General features: G+C 36.5%; 1 protein-coding gene across 1 annotated transcript in view; it reads left to right on the top strand.

Moving 5' to 3' along the window:
• KATNAL1 (katanin catalytic subunit A1 like 1) overlaps window positions 1-9691 on the top strand; it is a 67573-nt gene extending 57882 nt beyond the window's left edge. Inside the window, exons 9-10 of the mRNA XM_058547947.1 lie at window positions 5038-5164; window positions 6475-9691. Coding sequence (XP_058403930.1) covers window positions 5038-5164; window positions 6475-6673 — 326 coding nt within the window. The 3' untranslated portion in view covers window positions 6674-9691. The remainder of the gene's footprint in view (window positions 1-5037; window positions 5165-6474) is intronic.
• The last annotated feature ends 7996 nt before the right edge of the window (window positions 9692-17687 follow it).

Below are 17687 nucleotides of genomic sequence, written 5' to 3'. Positions count from 1 at the left end.
AGGCCTCATAAAGTGTCTTAGACTCTGAATGACACTAATTTCCTATCCCATCAGGGTCAGAGTCTTTTTTTTTTTACTGCAAATTCACACCTTATCTATCCTATTTGTGTCTATTTGCATTTCTTAGTACTCTGTTGTACTTTTCCACTTCCTTTTTTTTTCATTCTGATATACACATGCTTCTTCCTACTTCCGTGTCATTATTTATGGGGCTCCCATTTCCCAGATTGTTCTGTCTCTTCCCTTCTATTTAAATTTTATTGATTTTTCAAAGTCGACATTAAAGCATGCCAATTCTATGAAGTTTTCTTTGCTCTGGCCTATCTCTGTTGTGTGGACTTTACTTCCCTGGGTGTTTCATCTGTATTATCTGTCTCCCAGATGTTCCTTAGTAGAAGGGATCTGGGTTTTCTTTGTCTCCCTTTAATCCTGTTTGTTGATTGACTGATGGTGGTGGTGGTGATGGGACAATGAACATTTATTGACTGCTGACTGTGGACCAGGCTTTACATGTGTTAACTCATTTAACCCTCACAACAGTCTTGTGAGGTAGATGCTGTTCTTATCTTTATTTTACTTATGAGGAAACTGAGGCACTGTGAGGTTAGGTATTCTATCCAGTGTGGCAGAACAGGGATGTGAGCCCTGACAGTCTGACCCCAGAGCACACGCTGTATGCGCTGTGCTGGACTGCCTAGTATACTTGAGAAGAATTGGTGTTACAAGAAGTGTATGATCCTTCTAACAATGTTAATTTAAATTTAGAATGTGTATTAACTTGGTTATGTGGCATTCACTGATCTTTATCTTGTTAACACATTAACTCCTCGTTAAATCCTTTCACAAGGTTATTAAATGTCATTAATTTAGTTTTATAGAGCTGACAGATCCTACTTAGAATATTCTAAGAAATCACTGATACAACCAGTATTAAAAGTTAACTTTCCCCAAATCATAGTTACTAGGGAAAAGGAGGATGCTTCTACTGAGCTTCAGTACCACAAAGCCCTCGCTTACGAACAAGTCTGTGCTCCAAAGTTCATTTAAGTTGGCTGTCTGGAACTTCGTTTCTGTGGGAGAATACATTATGTTAAGCTTGGTGTTTAAGTTCTTAGGGCAGGCCATAGTAAAACATTTGATTTACAAATACAGTGGTATTCTAACATTGGGACTAAAAGAACAAAGTGATATTCCTTCACTAACATTCACCTGCTACGTGTGGAGCACTGTGAAATGATGCTCTTATGTTAAATTCAGAGTTCTTCCTGGGGCATCAGGAGCACAACCACCTTCTGTAGCAGCAGACCTAGGAGCTTCCTCCCCTTCCTTCTTTCTTCCCACACCCCTTTTGCTGACCACCTGAAAGGACTTCTTTGGCCCTGTACCACCTGTGGTGTACCTCTGTGAACTGCAGGCCTATTGGCTGGGGATGGTCAAGGATAGGGAGCTCCCCAGATTAAGGAATTCTGAGGGTAAAGGTTTTCTAGTCATGCCTTTTCTTTTTTTCTGACAATGCCAGATAATGCCTGCTTGCTTCTCTTTCCACTGTGGCTGCTCTTTGTGTTGCTTTCCTTTGTCTTACTTCAGGGCGGGATGTGTGTGTATGTGTATGTGAAATATAACTCAGATTCAGAAACATGTATTAAAATGTTCACTGTATCCGGTGATTGGCAAAGCAAACAACCATATAACCACCTTCTAGGACAAGAAATGGAGCGTTATCAGACCTCAGAAGCTCCCTGGTATGTTCCTTCCCTAGCACAGCTCCTTTCCTGCCCCCTGGTGGTAATGACTGTTATTCCTTTTATGGAAATAATTTATTGTTTTTCCTTATAATTTTGTTACTTAATAATGTATCCCCAAATAGTTTTACCTCCTTTTAAATTTTACATAAATGAAATCACACTAATTTTGTTCATTTGTATCTTGCTTCTTTTGCTCAGTATATTTTTAAAATTCACCCATGTTGTGACATGTAGATGCAATTCCTTTTTTTTGCTGTGTGGTATTCCATTGTATTCGTTTACTGGGGCTGCCATAACCAAGTACCACAGACTTGGTGGCTTACATAACAGAAATTTATTTTCTCTCAGTTCTGGAGGCTAGAAGTCCAAGATCAAGGTGTCAGCAGGATTGGTTTCATTCTGGGGCCTCTTTCCTTGGCTTGTAGATGGCCGTTGTCTTCCAGTGTCTTTATGTGGTCTTCCCCTGTGTGGCTGTGTCCTAATCTCCCCTTCTTATAAAGACACCAGTCATATTGGATTAGAGCCCACCCATATGACCTCATTTTACCTTAATTACCATCTTTAAAGGCCCTATCTCCAAATACAGCCACATTTTGAGATATTAGGACTTCAACATAAGAATTTGGGAGTGGAACACAATTCAGCCCATAACATACATTATGTGATTATACCACAAGTATCTTTCATATTATTTGATGGATATTTTGATTATTTCCAGTTTTAGGCTATTATGAACAATGCTGCTATGACCATTCCTATACGTGTGTAATGGTGCAAATGCCTAAGTCTCTTTGGGTCTGGATGGAACATTCCATCCTAGGAGTGAATTGCTAGGTCATGTTGCATAGCTGAAACATCAGTAAATAAATCCAATTGTCTTCCAAAGTGGTTGTTCCAATTTACATTCTTACCAGCAGTGTATGAGCGTTCCTATTGTTTCACATTTTTCCAACACCTGGTATTGTCATACTTTTAATTTATACCAGTCTCTTGGTTTGCAGCACTATCTCACTGTGGTTTAATTTGTATTTTCTTTATTATGAAAGAATTTGAACATCTTTTCCTTTATTTATTGGCCATTTGGATTTTGTGATATATCTTTTCAAGTCTTTTGCCCAGTTTTCTATTAATTGTCCTGACTTTTTCTTATTGATTTGTAGGAGTTCTTTAAATATTCTGGATATACATCCTTCATTACTTATATATGTTGTCGATAGCTTTTCAAACTCTGTAGCTTGTGTGTTTTCACTGTATTTACAGTCTCTTTTGATGAATAGGAGTTCCTGATTTTAATGTGGTCAGTTTATCAATCTTTTACTTTGTAGTTGATTTTTTGAATATATATTTTAAGAATACTTACTCTGAGGTCATTAAGATATTTTCCTGTTTTATCTTCTAAAATGCTCATAATTTTGCATCTTACATTTAGATCAGTCATATATCTGGCACTGATTGTTATGTATGGTATGAGATGGGATGCAATTTCTTTTTTTCCCCTGTGGATGGTCAGTTGTTCTGGCATCATTTATTGAAAAAACGCTCCTTTCCCCCCTATATCAGCTGTCCATAGTATATGCTCTGATCTGCTTCTGGGCTCCCTATTCTGTATCAGAGATCTATTTGTCTGTCTTTGCAAGAGTAGTACACTGATTTGAATCCTACTGCTTTATAATACGTCCTGAAATCTGATAGAGCAGTTCCTCCCACCTTGCTGTTGTTCTTCCAGAGTGTCTTGGTTGTTCTTGGTTCTTTCCATTTTCATAAACATCTTAGTATCTCCCTATTAGGTTCCACAGCAGACCTGTTGGGATCTTTATTGGAATGACTTGACTCTATAAGATCATTTGGGGGAGAATTGTCAATGTCACGAAAGACAAAACAAACAAAAAATAAACACTGGGGAACTGTTTTAGATTAAATAAGACTAAAGAGATTTGATAACTAAATGTATCATGTGATGGTTTTTAAGAAAGTTATAAAGACCTGGGACAAATGAGGACATTTTAATCTGGATTGTGTAGTAGACGATACTAATGTCCCAGTGTTAAATTTCCTGATAAGTGTGATAATTGTATGGATACCTTGGTTCTTAGGAGACATGCTGAAGAATTTAAGGTGAAGTGTTGTGATGCCCACAGCTAGCTCTCAATTCAAAAAAGAGGGGGGAGGAAAGGAGAGGAGAAGAGAGTGGTAATGGCAAAATGTTGACAATTGGTGAATTTAGATGAAAGGTAAATGGGTGTTCATTGATTTTTTTTCCACCTGTAGTTCTAAAATTTTTCAAAATAAAAGTTGGGGAAAATTATATTTCATATGTGTGTCAGGAGATAGTAGAGAACCAGATCCATACTAATTTTGCATTATCTTAGTATGCTGTATTAAGCAGATTTACCAGTAAAACTGATAGTGAAACAGCAAGTATGATTGTTTATTTAAAAAATTCTGTAGTTTGTTTGTGCTTACTCAATATACATTTCAATCATACTGGAACAACAAATATCTGTAGACTGGCTCTCCAAGTAAAAAATACATTAAAAAGTGTTCTGTGCCAATTGTTAATTTCTAGAAGAAGAAAACTGAATTTTTTTTTTTTTTTTTGTGAGGACGATCAGCCCTGTGCTAACATCTGCCAATCCTCTTCTTTTTTTGCTGAGGAAGACTGGCCCTGGGCTAATGTCTGTGCCCATCTTCCTCCACTTTATATAGAACGCCACCACAGCATGGCTGCCAAGCGGTGCATCGGTGCGCGCCCGGGATCTGAACTGGGGAACCCCAGGCCGCTGCAGCGGAGCGCATGCACTTAACCGCTTGTGCCACTGGGCCGGCCCCAAAACTGAATTTTTTTTAAACAACTGATGAGAGTTATGGAAATGTTTTCCTGTATCATACTAAAAGGTGAGCAAAATAATTCATAGGTGTTACATTCCATGCAATCTACTTTTATAAAATTAGGCTAAATATTTTTTTACTAAAAGCATTTCTGGTGCTTATATACTAATGTTTTTATTTTTCATAAAAGATCTCAGACCCTTTGTTCTCATAGCAAGTATCTTCACAATCTATAAGGAAAACTCTGAGTTTTGTTTCAGTTTTCAGCTATTGCATCCAGGGTACTTAGGAAGTTAAATGATTCCGTGAGTCATGCAATGAATTGATAATACCAGTGGACTCACAGTTATTGACTCTTCTTTGCATTAGTCTCTCTTTCTTTTCCTGAATGTTAATATGTGATTTCTCATCAAAATGATTTGTAAAGTAAAACATCTAACCATAACAAAAAATCTTCTAATAGCAAAAGGAAGAACTGAGCTTCTGAAGATCAATCTTCGTGAGGTTGAATTGGATCCTGATATCCAACTGGAAGATATAGCAGAGAAGATTGAGGGCTATTCTGGTGCTGATATAACTAATGTTTGCAGGTATTTTTTTTAATGATCTGTGACCTTAGACGTTAGTTGTAGATTTGGCAGGAGGACTGGTCTTCAAGTCAGTGTAGTTATTAGCCCTTGACATGACAGCAGCTACCCATTTCCTTGAAATGATTTCCCATTTGTCTTGTTTTTTTTTTTTTTTGCATAACTTCATTGGTCATTGTTAGATGAATAATTATGTAAGAATACAGTCACCTTTCCGATCCTTTGATTTTTAAGAAATTGTTGTGCCTAACGTGGTAATAATGACCTTTACAACTGAAGGTTGATTTAGCCCTGAATTGAAGCCTAGATGCATCAACATAAAATAATATCATTTAGTTTTGGTTGGCATTATTTTACCACATGCAGATGAACAAACTTGATCAGTTTGAGCTGTGAAAGATACATATTAAAATTTTCCTTTCCATTTAGTGCCATAATTTTTAGACATTTCACATCACTCAGTGAAGAGGATTTTTTTCGTTGAGTTCTTACTTTCCTAAGTATACTTAAATTGACATCAGTAGTCTTTCTTTAAAATCATAACATCTTTTTTTTCACTTTTTCTAGTATTTTTTCTATGTACATCTAAGTTTAGTGGCACATAATAAGTTCGCAGAAGTTTCTCCTATCACTATAGTAAAATGTAAAAAAATTTGAAGTTTTGGTTGGCTTGGCTTCCTAATAGCTTTTTTTGTGAGTGGTGATTGTCCACTTTTTCCAAATCTTCCTGATTATTTGCAAGTGATCAGAATGGAGCTGAAAATGGGGTTTGGAGAAGCCAGATTTTATCTCTTTAGTTGTCCCCAAATACTCCATGTTGGGAATTCCACATCCTATATGTAGATATATTCGTGTTCCAGAGAGAGAGGTTCCTGGCTTTACCTCCTCTAATTAGGTTGTAGACAAACCAGTATAAGGTTTGAATTATCTTAACATTAGCCGTATATTCATTTTCAAGTGTGAAATTCAGTATTTCAAAATTCTACCTCAGTTTCCTAAACTTCTTGGCTGTCTTTGAGAGCAAAAGTGGGGGAAGAAAATTCAGTTTATCTGAGTATACTGGAAGTTCAGTACTATCTGAGCCCAACCTAGACTTTTAGGATTCATTAATAGTACATTTTTTGTTTAAGTCCTTTGCATCCTGTTTTAACCTTTCCTGAACCTTCAGGATGTCTCTAAAGTGGAAAATTCTGAGCAGCATTGTAAAAACATATAAAATGATCTTTTGAATGTTTTCTCTTAACTTTGTTACAATTGGAAGTGTTTAAAATATTTGCAACAGTAAGTATTCACTGATTTTGGTATATTTTTAGGGATGCCTCTTTAATGGCAATGAGACGGCGAATCAATGGCTTAAGTCCAGAAGAGATCCGTGCACTTTCTAAAGAGGAACTTCAGATGCCAGTTACCAAAGGAGACTTTGAATTGGCTCTTAAGAAAATTGCTAAGTCTGTCTCTGCTGCAGACTTGGAGAAGTATGAAAAATGGATGGTTGAATTTGGATCTGCTTGAATTTCTGTCAGCTCTTTCATTTCTGGTATTTTTGTTTATAAAATGTGAAGACGTTCCTGCAATTTTTTTTAAAAAACAGGTTTGGAACTTATCATTGGAGAGATTTTCACTTAAAGGAAAAAAACCCTAAAACCCCAAAGAATATAAATGCAGTTGAGAAATAAGAAAAGCTTGCATAGAGAGCCTGATAATTTCCATCACCTGGCTTTGTGCTGGTATTCCACATACTCATGCATCAACATTGCACACCCAAACCAGTGTGTCAGAGGCTGAAGAAAGTGATCAATGTGCTATTGTAGAAACTTGTTTACAGAAGATTTAGAAGGTCCTCTTTTTCTCACTTGCATTTGTTGTTTTTTGCTTTTTTCTGTTCTTTGCTCTGAACATGAGGGACCTCTATACATTGACTTTTAACATCAAAACTGGGTTTGTGTCAACTTCATTATTTGTTGTTAAGAATGATAGTTTGGGATTAAATAATGAATTTGCTAATTACACCTGTAGAATTCAACTATTACTGTTAGAGTCTATCATATAGTTAAGATTTTTACCCTCCCTTCCCCCACCATTTCTTCTACTAGCTGTTTAATCTTTTATTAAGCTTTATGGGGGAGTATCCTCATGCTTTGTGGTTTTTGAATCATTTGGCCAGGTCGTTTCTCTGGTCTTTAGTATTTTTTGCCGGCACTTTTTATATTTCATATCGGAAGGGTGGGAAGCATATTGTGATTGCAGAAGATGCACTTCCTCATTCTAGACTTCTAAGTTTGTTTTCACTTTTCTTTCACTGTGTTCAAACAGATAAACCCTTTTTTTTTTCTCAGCTCCAACATTGTTTGATTTTTGCTGAATTTGACTTTCGTATTCTAAGTAAATACTTTGGTATTCTAAACAAGTCCACTCTCTTGTGGTTGATGCAAAGGAAACAAAACAAAATCTTTATAGTTTTCCAGACAGCTTGTTTAACAAAATAACATCGTACATAATGAACGATGTTTATTTGAAAAGATTAAAATTATTCCTTGCCTAGGTTGAGAACTTGTACACACAGTGAGATTAGGATAGAAATCTGACATGCTCACTCAGTTCAGCAAGAATTACACAATAGAAAGAGGCCAGAAAAAGTAGATGGCGTATATCTAATCACAAGTAGAGTACAGTCATGCGCTGCATAACAGCGTTTCAGTCACTGCAGGCCAATGGTGGTCCCTAAGATTAGTACCATATAGCCTAGGTGTGTAGTAGACTGTATACGTCTAGGTTTGTGTAAGCAGACTCTATGATGTTTGCACTACGAAATTGCTTAACGACACATTTCTCAGAATGTATCCCTGTTGTTAAGTGACGCATGACTGTATCCTGGTGTTAGTTTTTTAAAATTACATTTATCCTATTTTGATTGGGCAACCTGTGCTTTAATGGTCAAGCTTTTTAAAATTTGTATTGATGGTATCCTGAATTCTCAATTTTGGACAGCACCTACTGGTTTAAAACTAAAAATAATATAACTTTCTAGATACTTAAAGAAAAAGTCCTAGTATCTTGCTTAAGAGATTTTTTTTTCACTAAGAACTGTGTAATTTTCGGATAACTTAAGTCTGCCTTTAAACTCCAGTGTTTATCTAATGCTGTAAATTACCCTCCTTTCCTCTGAGGCATAGATTATAAGAGTTAAAATCAGAAGGCATCATGATTTTATTTCAATTGAATTAATTCATCTTAGAATTTGCAGTTTCCTTTTATTAATGAACTTTTTTAAGTAAAGAAATAAGTAATCCCACTAATATAGTCTTGCAAACTATTGCCATCCAGTAATCTATTTTTTTCCTGAAGTCCCAGGGGCAATCATTAAAGCATTAGTGTTTTGATTCCTAAAACTTGTTTGTATATTTTAGTTGATTAGTTAGACCATTTTTCTAGGTTTTATGTTATTTGTCTTGGCATGCATTTTATTTTTTTTCTTGAATTCTTCATGGATCATAACATGGTAATTATGATTTTTAAAAATTATCAGTTAAGCAGTATTTGGAGACTCAAGCTTCCTGAAAGCTTATCTTTACTACGTTAAGTGTGCTGTTTTATTTCCCTTTTTTCTCATTTGACTCTGTCAGTGGATGGTGAATGCCTTGTATATCTCAAACTCCTTAAAGGATCTTGAGGAGGTCCCTCTGGTGTTCTATCCAACCTTTACTGTACATTGTATGTACATTGTCTTTATTGCAAGATAGTGTGTTGCCTTACCCAGAATGAGCGAATTGTTGTGTTTTGCTTTGTTTTACTTTTTCTTTGTTGCATTATCAAATTAGAAAGATTTTGGTTCCTTTAATTCATCTGAAAACATGAGTATTTTGGGTTCTGCAGCACAATGGTGTTAGGACTAAGTTTTGTACAATTCTGTCTTGCAGATATTTGATCAGATAGTTCCTTCATTCAGCAGGCTTGCGTTGATTGCTTAGTGTGTACACCACCCTCGGGTGGGAGCTCTGTGGCTTACAGAGTTGGATCAGGCAGTGCGGTTGTGACTGGGAACTCTGTGTAATTACACTGTGTAGCTTCTGGCTCCAACTGATGCAGCGAGTTCAGATCATAAATGGAGAGGCACAGTATCTGTGTGTGCTTTGGGAAGATGGTACGTAAAAGTTTCTCTCTTTTTCTGTCTTTAAATCTGTTTTAAAATTAGAACTGGATGGGCCGGCCCCGTGGCTTAGCGGTTAAGTGCGCATGCTCCGCTGCTGGCGGCCCGGGTTCGGATCCTGGGCGCGCACCGACGCACTGCTTCTCTGGCCATGCTGAGGCCGCGTCCCACATACAGCAACTAGAAGGATGTGCAGCTATGACATATAATTATCTACTGGGGCTTTGGGGGGAAAATAAATAAATAAAATCTTTAAAAAAAAAAAAAGTGATTAAAATTAGAACTCGTACCCATTTGTTTGAACAATATAACTGTTATAGATCTGACTATTTTCATGAAGCATTTCTGTCATTTCTCAGCTACATCTTTATTGTAAACATGTACACATGTAATTATGGTAAACATGTAAACATATTACATGTTTATTGTAAACGTTTTGCTCTCATAATTCCTTTATTTTTTAAAGGAAATTAATATTGATGAAATGTTCCAGACATATGGCTCTTTAACGTAGGCTGAAACCTTCTAGTAGTCCGAGTAGAAAATAGACGATGGCATCACAGGCTTTATCTTCTAGTCAGTAGCAGCGTAGGTATTCCGCAATGACCAAAACACACTTTGGGCTCGGACCTCTGCCTCTAAAAATGCCCAGACAGCTTGGAAGAGGAAACATGTTGTGGTCTAGCTGCGTAACTAGGGGCTTCCTTTGAGCTCCTGAGATTGCTGTTTTTATGATGTGATATTTGACTGTCAAAAAACAGGCTGAAATCACTAATTCCTCAAAAAGTGAGCAAGCATCTGGTGAATCTACTATGAACAGACATACAGATAACATCAGGAAAAAAACGTGTGTATACAGCCCAGATTTACAATATAATTGTCACTCTTTCACTTTGTAGCCTGACTATTGAACATGAATTTATTGATACTCTTCAGGTTTTGAACGGCTTGAGTTTGTTTGAATTCCTTCCTTGGATGTTTCTGTATACACTGTTGAATCCATGCTGAGAATCATAAAACAGTAACCAGTTGACTGCATTGTTTCACTCTCCCCCCTGCATCCCCGAACCTGAGATAAGGAGAAGGGCTCACGGTATGTGGGCTTTGGCTCCTTCAGTATTGTCTTGATAGTGAGTCTTTTTTTCTTAATAGTAGATTCCCATGCTTCCTATTAATGATAACTCACCTTAGGATATATCCTGTATGACAGGCATAAAATGTTAAGGATATTTGCTGGCCTTTTCCAAGAAAGGGCCACCTTAACTTGTATCAGAAAACAAAAGTAATTACTCTTTTAACCTTTTTTTGTATCTATTGTTCCTTAACTGTTTTGATTGTATAATATTTTTTACATACCACTTAATTTGTGATGTACAGAATATTTATGTGAATCTAAGAATCTGTCACAATAGAGAAGAATAGGAATTATAGTTGGAGGACATGTTAAGGGGATAAAAATATTTAAACCCCAAATGTTTTATTCTCATCTCCACTAATTATTTTGTGGGAAAAACTAAAAATTCTGTTATAATACTATGTTTACTTATTTATACTTTTAAGTTAGGCTTTTCATATTTATTTATTTAATATTTTAAGGACATTTGCTTTTAATATTGTTTATTAATGTGGAAACTATATGAGTATTTTAAAAATAAAATCCCTAAGATAATAGCTGTGTTTTTAAACATTCACAAATTAACAATAATTCTTTGAATTTGTTTTTTTTTTTTTTGGGAGGAAGATTAGCCCTGAGCTAACATCTGTTGCCAGTCCTCCCCCGTTTTGCTGAGGAAGATTGGCCCTGAGCTAACATGTGCCCATCTTCCTCTATCTTATATGTGGGATGCCTCCCACAGCATGGCTCGATAAGCGGTGCACGGGTCCGAGCCCAGGATCCGAACCCGCAAACCCTGGGCTGCTGAAGCGGAGCACACGAATCCAACTACTGTGCCATCATGCTGGCCCCCAGTAATTCTTTGAATTTTTATTGGATTTTTTGGCTCTGGACAACCTTTGGCTTTAGGGATATTTCTAAATTTCTTGGTGGCTTGTTAATAAAAACAGGAAAAATATTAAGGAACAGTCATGCATCACTTAAGACAGGGTTTAAGTTCTGAGAAATGCATTGTTAGACAAGTTTGTCCTTGTGCGAACGTCATAGAGTGTACTTACACAAACCTAGATGGTATAGTCTACTATACACCTAGGCTTTGTGGTACTAATCTTATGGGACCACCATCGTATATGTGGTCCATCATTGACCAGAACGTCGTTATGTGGCATAAGACTGTAATGATAAAATTTATTCTTCTTATTTTACCTTTCTCATGTCTTGATTGACCATATTTTTTATGTGTATATAAATAACCTGGATACTGCTTTGTCACCAGGAGTGTATAGATTTTTGAACATTTGGAAATTTGGCACAATAAATAGGGAATTAATATAGAGAATTTCCTCCTATAAAAGGGCTTCCATTTGATTTTATGTTCAAAACTATATAATGCACTTTTGTTTTACAATCTCTGAAATGACTAAATATTGCCCTTTGGAAAACCTGAATCTTTGCACGTGTTATTTCCAGAGTCTACCTCAGTTAACTGGGCTTAGTTTTAGGTGGGAATGAATTGAAACCATATTTAAATTCAGTTCATCGTCTATGCAGATTTTTTTTTGTTTAAGCACTTCCTTCTCTCTCTTCTTGCCCTCCTTCCATTAGCTTTTTTTTTTTTAACCCTGAAATTTTAATTTAAAACATTTGTCTTTCTTCCTCTGGCAAAGCCATATTCCAAGTTAAGCCTCTGTGAAATGTCTGAATTCTTCCCTCTTTTTTATGGCTAGCTGCATTTTTTGGATGTATTTCATTTCAAGGAGCAGTTTCAAACACAACACACATCCTCCTGTTTTCTCATAGCTTCATCAAGACAAGCTAATGTGACAACATGAAAAGTCTTGGAACCTAACAGTTCTTGTGTCCATACTCTAAGAACCTTAATACTTGATGACAACAGGCACAAATGGACACGTGTCTGCTCACATGGTGCAGCAGCAGGGAGTCGCCTTCAGTTGACAGTGTGTGGACACAGTGTCCAGCAGGATCACTACATGTTACGATGGTTTGTAAGTGTGTTGTTAAGATTTTTGTTGCAGTGTTTGTCTCCCAGTATTTTGAACCTAATTTAAAGAAAAAGACGTTTCTAAATTGGATCTATTAAACGTGCTTTTGCTTACATTTTGTGCTGCTACTTTGCCAGTCTCATGACTTAGTTGTGTTTGTACATAGGTTGTAATTTTCTAATAAATTCCTGGAGTGTTGCTGGTCGGTATTTTCTTTGTGGTTCATATTTGATCTCTAGTCACTGGTCCACTTATTGTCACCAGTGGGAGTAGCAAATCCCTCACTAGTAAGGAATGACTTTTCCCAGAGTTTTAGTTCTTATAAAGTCACATGTAAACCTGACATTTTGTGTTTGCCGTGCATTTCACTAATAATTTCAAGGTTGATGCAGGTAAGATAGGAGTGGCTTTTCAATTAATTCTAAGTGGTTTAATAAATATACTTATTTGTGTGGTGCCATTACAAAATGGATGTTCCATATGGTGAAATTTCCAGATGACTATGTCTTATTTTATGAATGCTCCAAAACTAATTTTTTAATTCATAGACTTTATTTTTTTGAGCAGTTTTAGGTTTACAGAAAAATTAAACAGGGAGGAGAGTTCTCATATACTTCCCCCCGCTCCCCCCATTTCCCCTTTTATTAATATCTTGTTTTTGTGTGGTACAGTTGTTATAATTGACTCCATGTTGATACATTATTATTACTAAAATTCATAGTTTACATTAAGGTTCACTCTGTGTTGTACTATTCAATGGGTTTTGACAAAAGCATAATGTCATATATCCACCATTACAGTATCATACAGAATAGTTTCCCCGTGCTAAAAATCCTCCCTGCCCTGCCTATTCATCTTTCCTCCTCCTCTAACCCCTGGAAACCACTGATCATTTTACTGTCTCTGTAGTTTGCCTTTTCCAGGATGTCACATATTGGAATATACGGTATGTAGTCTTTTTAGAATTGGCTTCTTTCACTTAGCAAGATGTATTTAAGGTTCCTCATGTCTTTTTTGTGGCTTAATGGTTCATTTCTTTTTATCATGGAACAATGTTCCATTACATAGATGTGCCTGTTTGTTTATTCATTCGCCTATTGAAGGACATCTGGGTTGCTTCCAAGTTTTGGCAATTATGAATAAAACTTTCTGTAAACATTCATGTACAGGTTTTTGTGTGGACATGAGTTTTCAACTCACTTGAGTAAATACTTAGGAGTGCGATGGGTGCATTGTATGGTAGGAGTATGTTTAATTTTGTAAGAAACTGCCAAACTGTCTTCCAAAGTGGCTGTACCATTTTGCGTTCTCACCAGGAATGAGTGCGAGTTCCTGCTGCTGCACATCCTCACCAGCATTTCGTGTTGTCAGTGTTCTGATTTTGCCATTCTAGTAGATGTGTAGTGGTATCTCACTGCTGTTTTAATTTCCAGTTCTCTAATGACATGATGTTGAGTATCTTTTCATCTGCTTATCTGTTTTTTAATTGTTCTTCATTGAAACCTTGCTAAAATGTATCATATTGTTGTCTGACTTTGTAAAATAGAGAATTTGAACTTAACCTTTTTGTGATTCAGAGTTATCCTTATGATATGCTGCCCTCAGCAGCTGGTGGTCGGGTAGCAGAGCTTTTCTGCTCATCCCTATATGAGTGTTGGTGTTTGCTTTTCTAGCCTTTTTACTCATCTCTTATCAGGCTGTCAGCATATTGCTCTTTCAATTTCCTACCCCAGTCTTCAGTGAACCTAGTGAAGTAGTTGTTAGGCTGGTTAGAAGATGTGTAAATGAGGAGTGGTAGAGGGGTCTACTCTTTGAGCTTTAGTGCTTTGTGTCCTTCCTCTAGGCTATCTGTGGCCTTTTTACCTTTACCTTTGGTTGCCAGAAGTGTTCCAGGTAGACCAAGTGTGAAGTAGATATTTATGCATGATTGTGTTGTCATGTAGTTGTATAATATTTATAGCTAGAAGGCACCTAGCAACAGTTTAATTCCATGGTCCCGCCCTGTTTTCTTGCTGTGACTGTTAATGAGGGTTTGATCTACTAAAGGGTATAAAGGAAAAGAGTTATGTAAGTGGGACAAAAGAGTTAGGTAAGGAAACATTTATGGCTAGAGCCTTCCCACTCTTTCAGTCCTTTCTACTTTCTCCAGTGCATATGGCCAGTACTGCCCAGTGATGTGACATGGTGACTGGCTCATATGGCAGAGCATACTTGAGTGTTGGGGTGTTTGCCCAGAGAAGCCAGGAATTTAGCTGGATACTGTGAGGGAAGATAAAAGCTAGTGTCTGGCTGGCGTCAGCTGCTGCCTTTCAAATGGATAGACAGAAGGGAAGGGTGGGCTCAAGTCTTCCCCGGCTGATTCCATCAACTCATGCTCAGATTCTGGAGACTTGTGCAACGTGCCTTCCTCCCTCCCTGGCTGGATATTACCACAGTCAGCTGCACCTGGCCCAGACAGACATGGAGATTCACCTGGGGTTCCTCCAGTCCTTCTAGCCATTGCTCCTGCTACCCCAGAACAGGTGGGAAAGGGACTCAAGGGGGAGGAGCACATGTGTTCAGTGGCTACTTCCTGTCCTCTTTCCAATCACAAAAGTTTTATGGCCAAGTCTTCCCTAATTTTAATTTTTCTAAGGCCTTCTTTCCTATAAGTTTTGAGAGGCTCGGCAGCAACCTAGGGCATTGAGACCTGAAATAGGGAGCAAATGACTTGGTCCAGTTCCCTCGTCTTACAGGTGAAAGAATGAACCCAGGGAGATTTTCAGATATGTGTTCAAGATCACATTCTGAACTGGGAAATAGGACTTTTATCTATTTCTGATCTTGAAGAATGCTGCAGATAAGGTGTAAAGAAAGCAAGCCAGCCAGCTGAACGTTTATTAAGGACCTTTAGGCCTCTGAAGCACCATACTGATATAGAGTATTCACCCAAGTTGATCATAGTTAAGAATAAGAAATGTAAGATAAGTTGACACCATAAGATTGGAGCTAACATTTTTACTTTGTTTACTATGTGCTAGATACTTTACTTTTATGGTTTTATTAAATTCATACATTAGCTCTAAAATGTGTTTACTACTATTCTCTTTTTGCAGAAGAGGGAACTGAGGTTTATAGAGTGACTTACTCTAGTCATTTGGCTCCTAAGAAGTGGAAGAAGGAATGGAACGTAGGTCAGGTTAGTTCTAGAACCTGTTCTTCTGCCATATTCCAAGATTACTTTTAACAATGTTAAATGCAGAAGTACTCAATTCTTGAAATAAATATGTTACATTCACTCATTTTTCTGAGGTTATTAATCACTCTTTTACCTTCCCTTTGCTGTAGTGCTTTTTTACCAGGAGACTTTTAGGCTTATTACTGTGAAATATTCTGTTACAGTATTTATGTTTATAATGATAGGAAAAAAAATAGTGGCTCTTGTGTTATGGTATTAAAATGAATTTGGGAATATTGCTGCCATTTGCTGTATCAGAGTGTAAATATACACGTACTTGTCTTTCAGGGCAGGCTTTGTGAAATGAACCTGTCATTCTAAAAGTTTTTATGAATTATATTTAGACCACCAACTTAAGTGACGTAGAGCTCTGTAAGTTATTTTTATTAATAAGATTCCTGACAGTGCTCTGCTCATTGGATGACAGCTCCAGACTCACTGGGTACGTATGGTCTCCATCACTTATCGGGAGAGCAGCCCCAGTGTACTTGGCGCTGGGTTCGGTGTCCATATTGGAAGCACTACCCCAGAACTGAGTTTAGTTCTGAGTGTTCGAAATGCTTTCACTTAGCACATCTTAATAACTTCTTTAAACAACTAATCATGATATGACTACTGTATTCCACAACATAAATCCTAAACTATAGTGTTAGTAATTATTATGTAATTAGAGATGGATGAATCAACTTCATCTGGGATTTGTAAAATATCTCAAGCTATTTTTCAAACATTTTGAAATATATTTTGTAACATTTCTCAAACATACTTTACCAAGCATATTTCCTCTAATTTTTAAACTCTTGTGTATTTCAAGGGAAATTTAATCCATGTGTTTCTGATTCATTTGCACTTAACTCATCAAAGTTATTTTTTAAGAACAATTTGGTTTCCAAGAAGCCTTAGGAATCCTTCTCATGTGTTCTATCAGCCTTTGAAAGCCTTTTCCCCAATCAAAACTTTTTTCTGCTGGGATAAATGTGCGTGAAATGTTTCAGTTCAGTTTACAATGCAGAGCCCATATTTCAAAATCTAAGCTAATTCTGAATTTAGTCTAATAAGTTATTCTACCTTTACTGTAAGAACTCACTTCATTTGTTTCTCGTCAAAGGAAGTCTCTGCAAAGAGCTTGTAATCACAATGTGCTCTTTTGAAAACACAGTGCACTGACATTCTGTACTGTCATAGCACAGGTGACAAATATGGGTTGATCAAAAATATCCCACTAAATTATTGGGGATCTATCATGTATGCTGAATATGTATACGTATTTGTACATACTCAAATATACATGTATGTGCTCATAAAAATGTTTAAATTTTTATAGGTTATCTTTTTTGTTTTTACCTCTACTTATAAATTCTAACGACATTACTGTATTCTGGATTGAATTAGTAATTTATTGTGAAAGGACTATAATTGTTCTCATCTCTCTTTAGAAATGTTTTTCACCTGAGATTTGGTTCAACAGGTTTCTGTTGCCTAGCAGTAGGTCTTTGAGAACAGCTTTTTGTGCAGTTTTAATTGAACAGGTTGATTGTATGAAATCTTCTTAGAAAAATTAAGATCATTACAATGAAGGTAAAAGGAAATAAGCTGACAGCTAATTGGACAGAATGTCATACACCATGTGACTCTGGAAGAGATTTGCAGAAACATAGCAGCAAAAGACTGGAGTTTGCTCAAGGCAGCTAGAAACTGTGTCAGAAATATTCACATTAAAAGAAAGACACCATTTTCTTGGGTTCTCATTAGGGAATTGTGTGAAATATATGTGTGGTAATCACAAGAAATAACCTCTTAAATTCCTATTTTTAATGGAAACTGTAAGTTTTTTCCCTGAGTTTTTTGGTGTGGGATTTTTAAACAATGAATACATCTTTTCTTCACTTTTCAAAGTATACAGTTTCTTATATATTTTGTTAGTTTGTGCTATAAATGAACTCTTAATATTTTAGGAAAATTTTATGATAGATAAATTCCTTTTAAAAATTAACACCTAAGTTTTTCTTTATTTAAACCAAAATGAAAAACTTCATGCATGAGGG

This window comes from Diceros bicornis, chromosome 9, assembly GCF_020826845.1.
Source record: "Diceros bicornis minor isolate mBicDic1 chromosome 9, mDicBic1.mat.cur, whole genome shotgun sequence".
In the NCBI taxonomy this organism is placed as follows: domain Eukaryota; kingdom Metazoa; phylum Chordata; class Mammalia; order Perissodactyla; family Rhinocerotidae; genus Diceros; species Diceros bicornis.
Note: the sequence above shows the minus strand (reverse complement) of the source record. Positions and strands in the feature narration are given on the sequence as shown.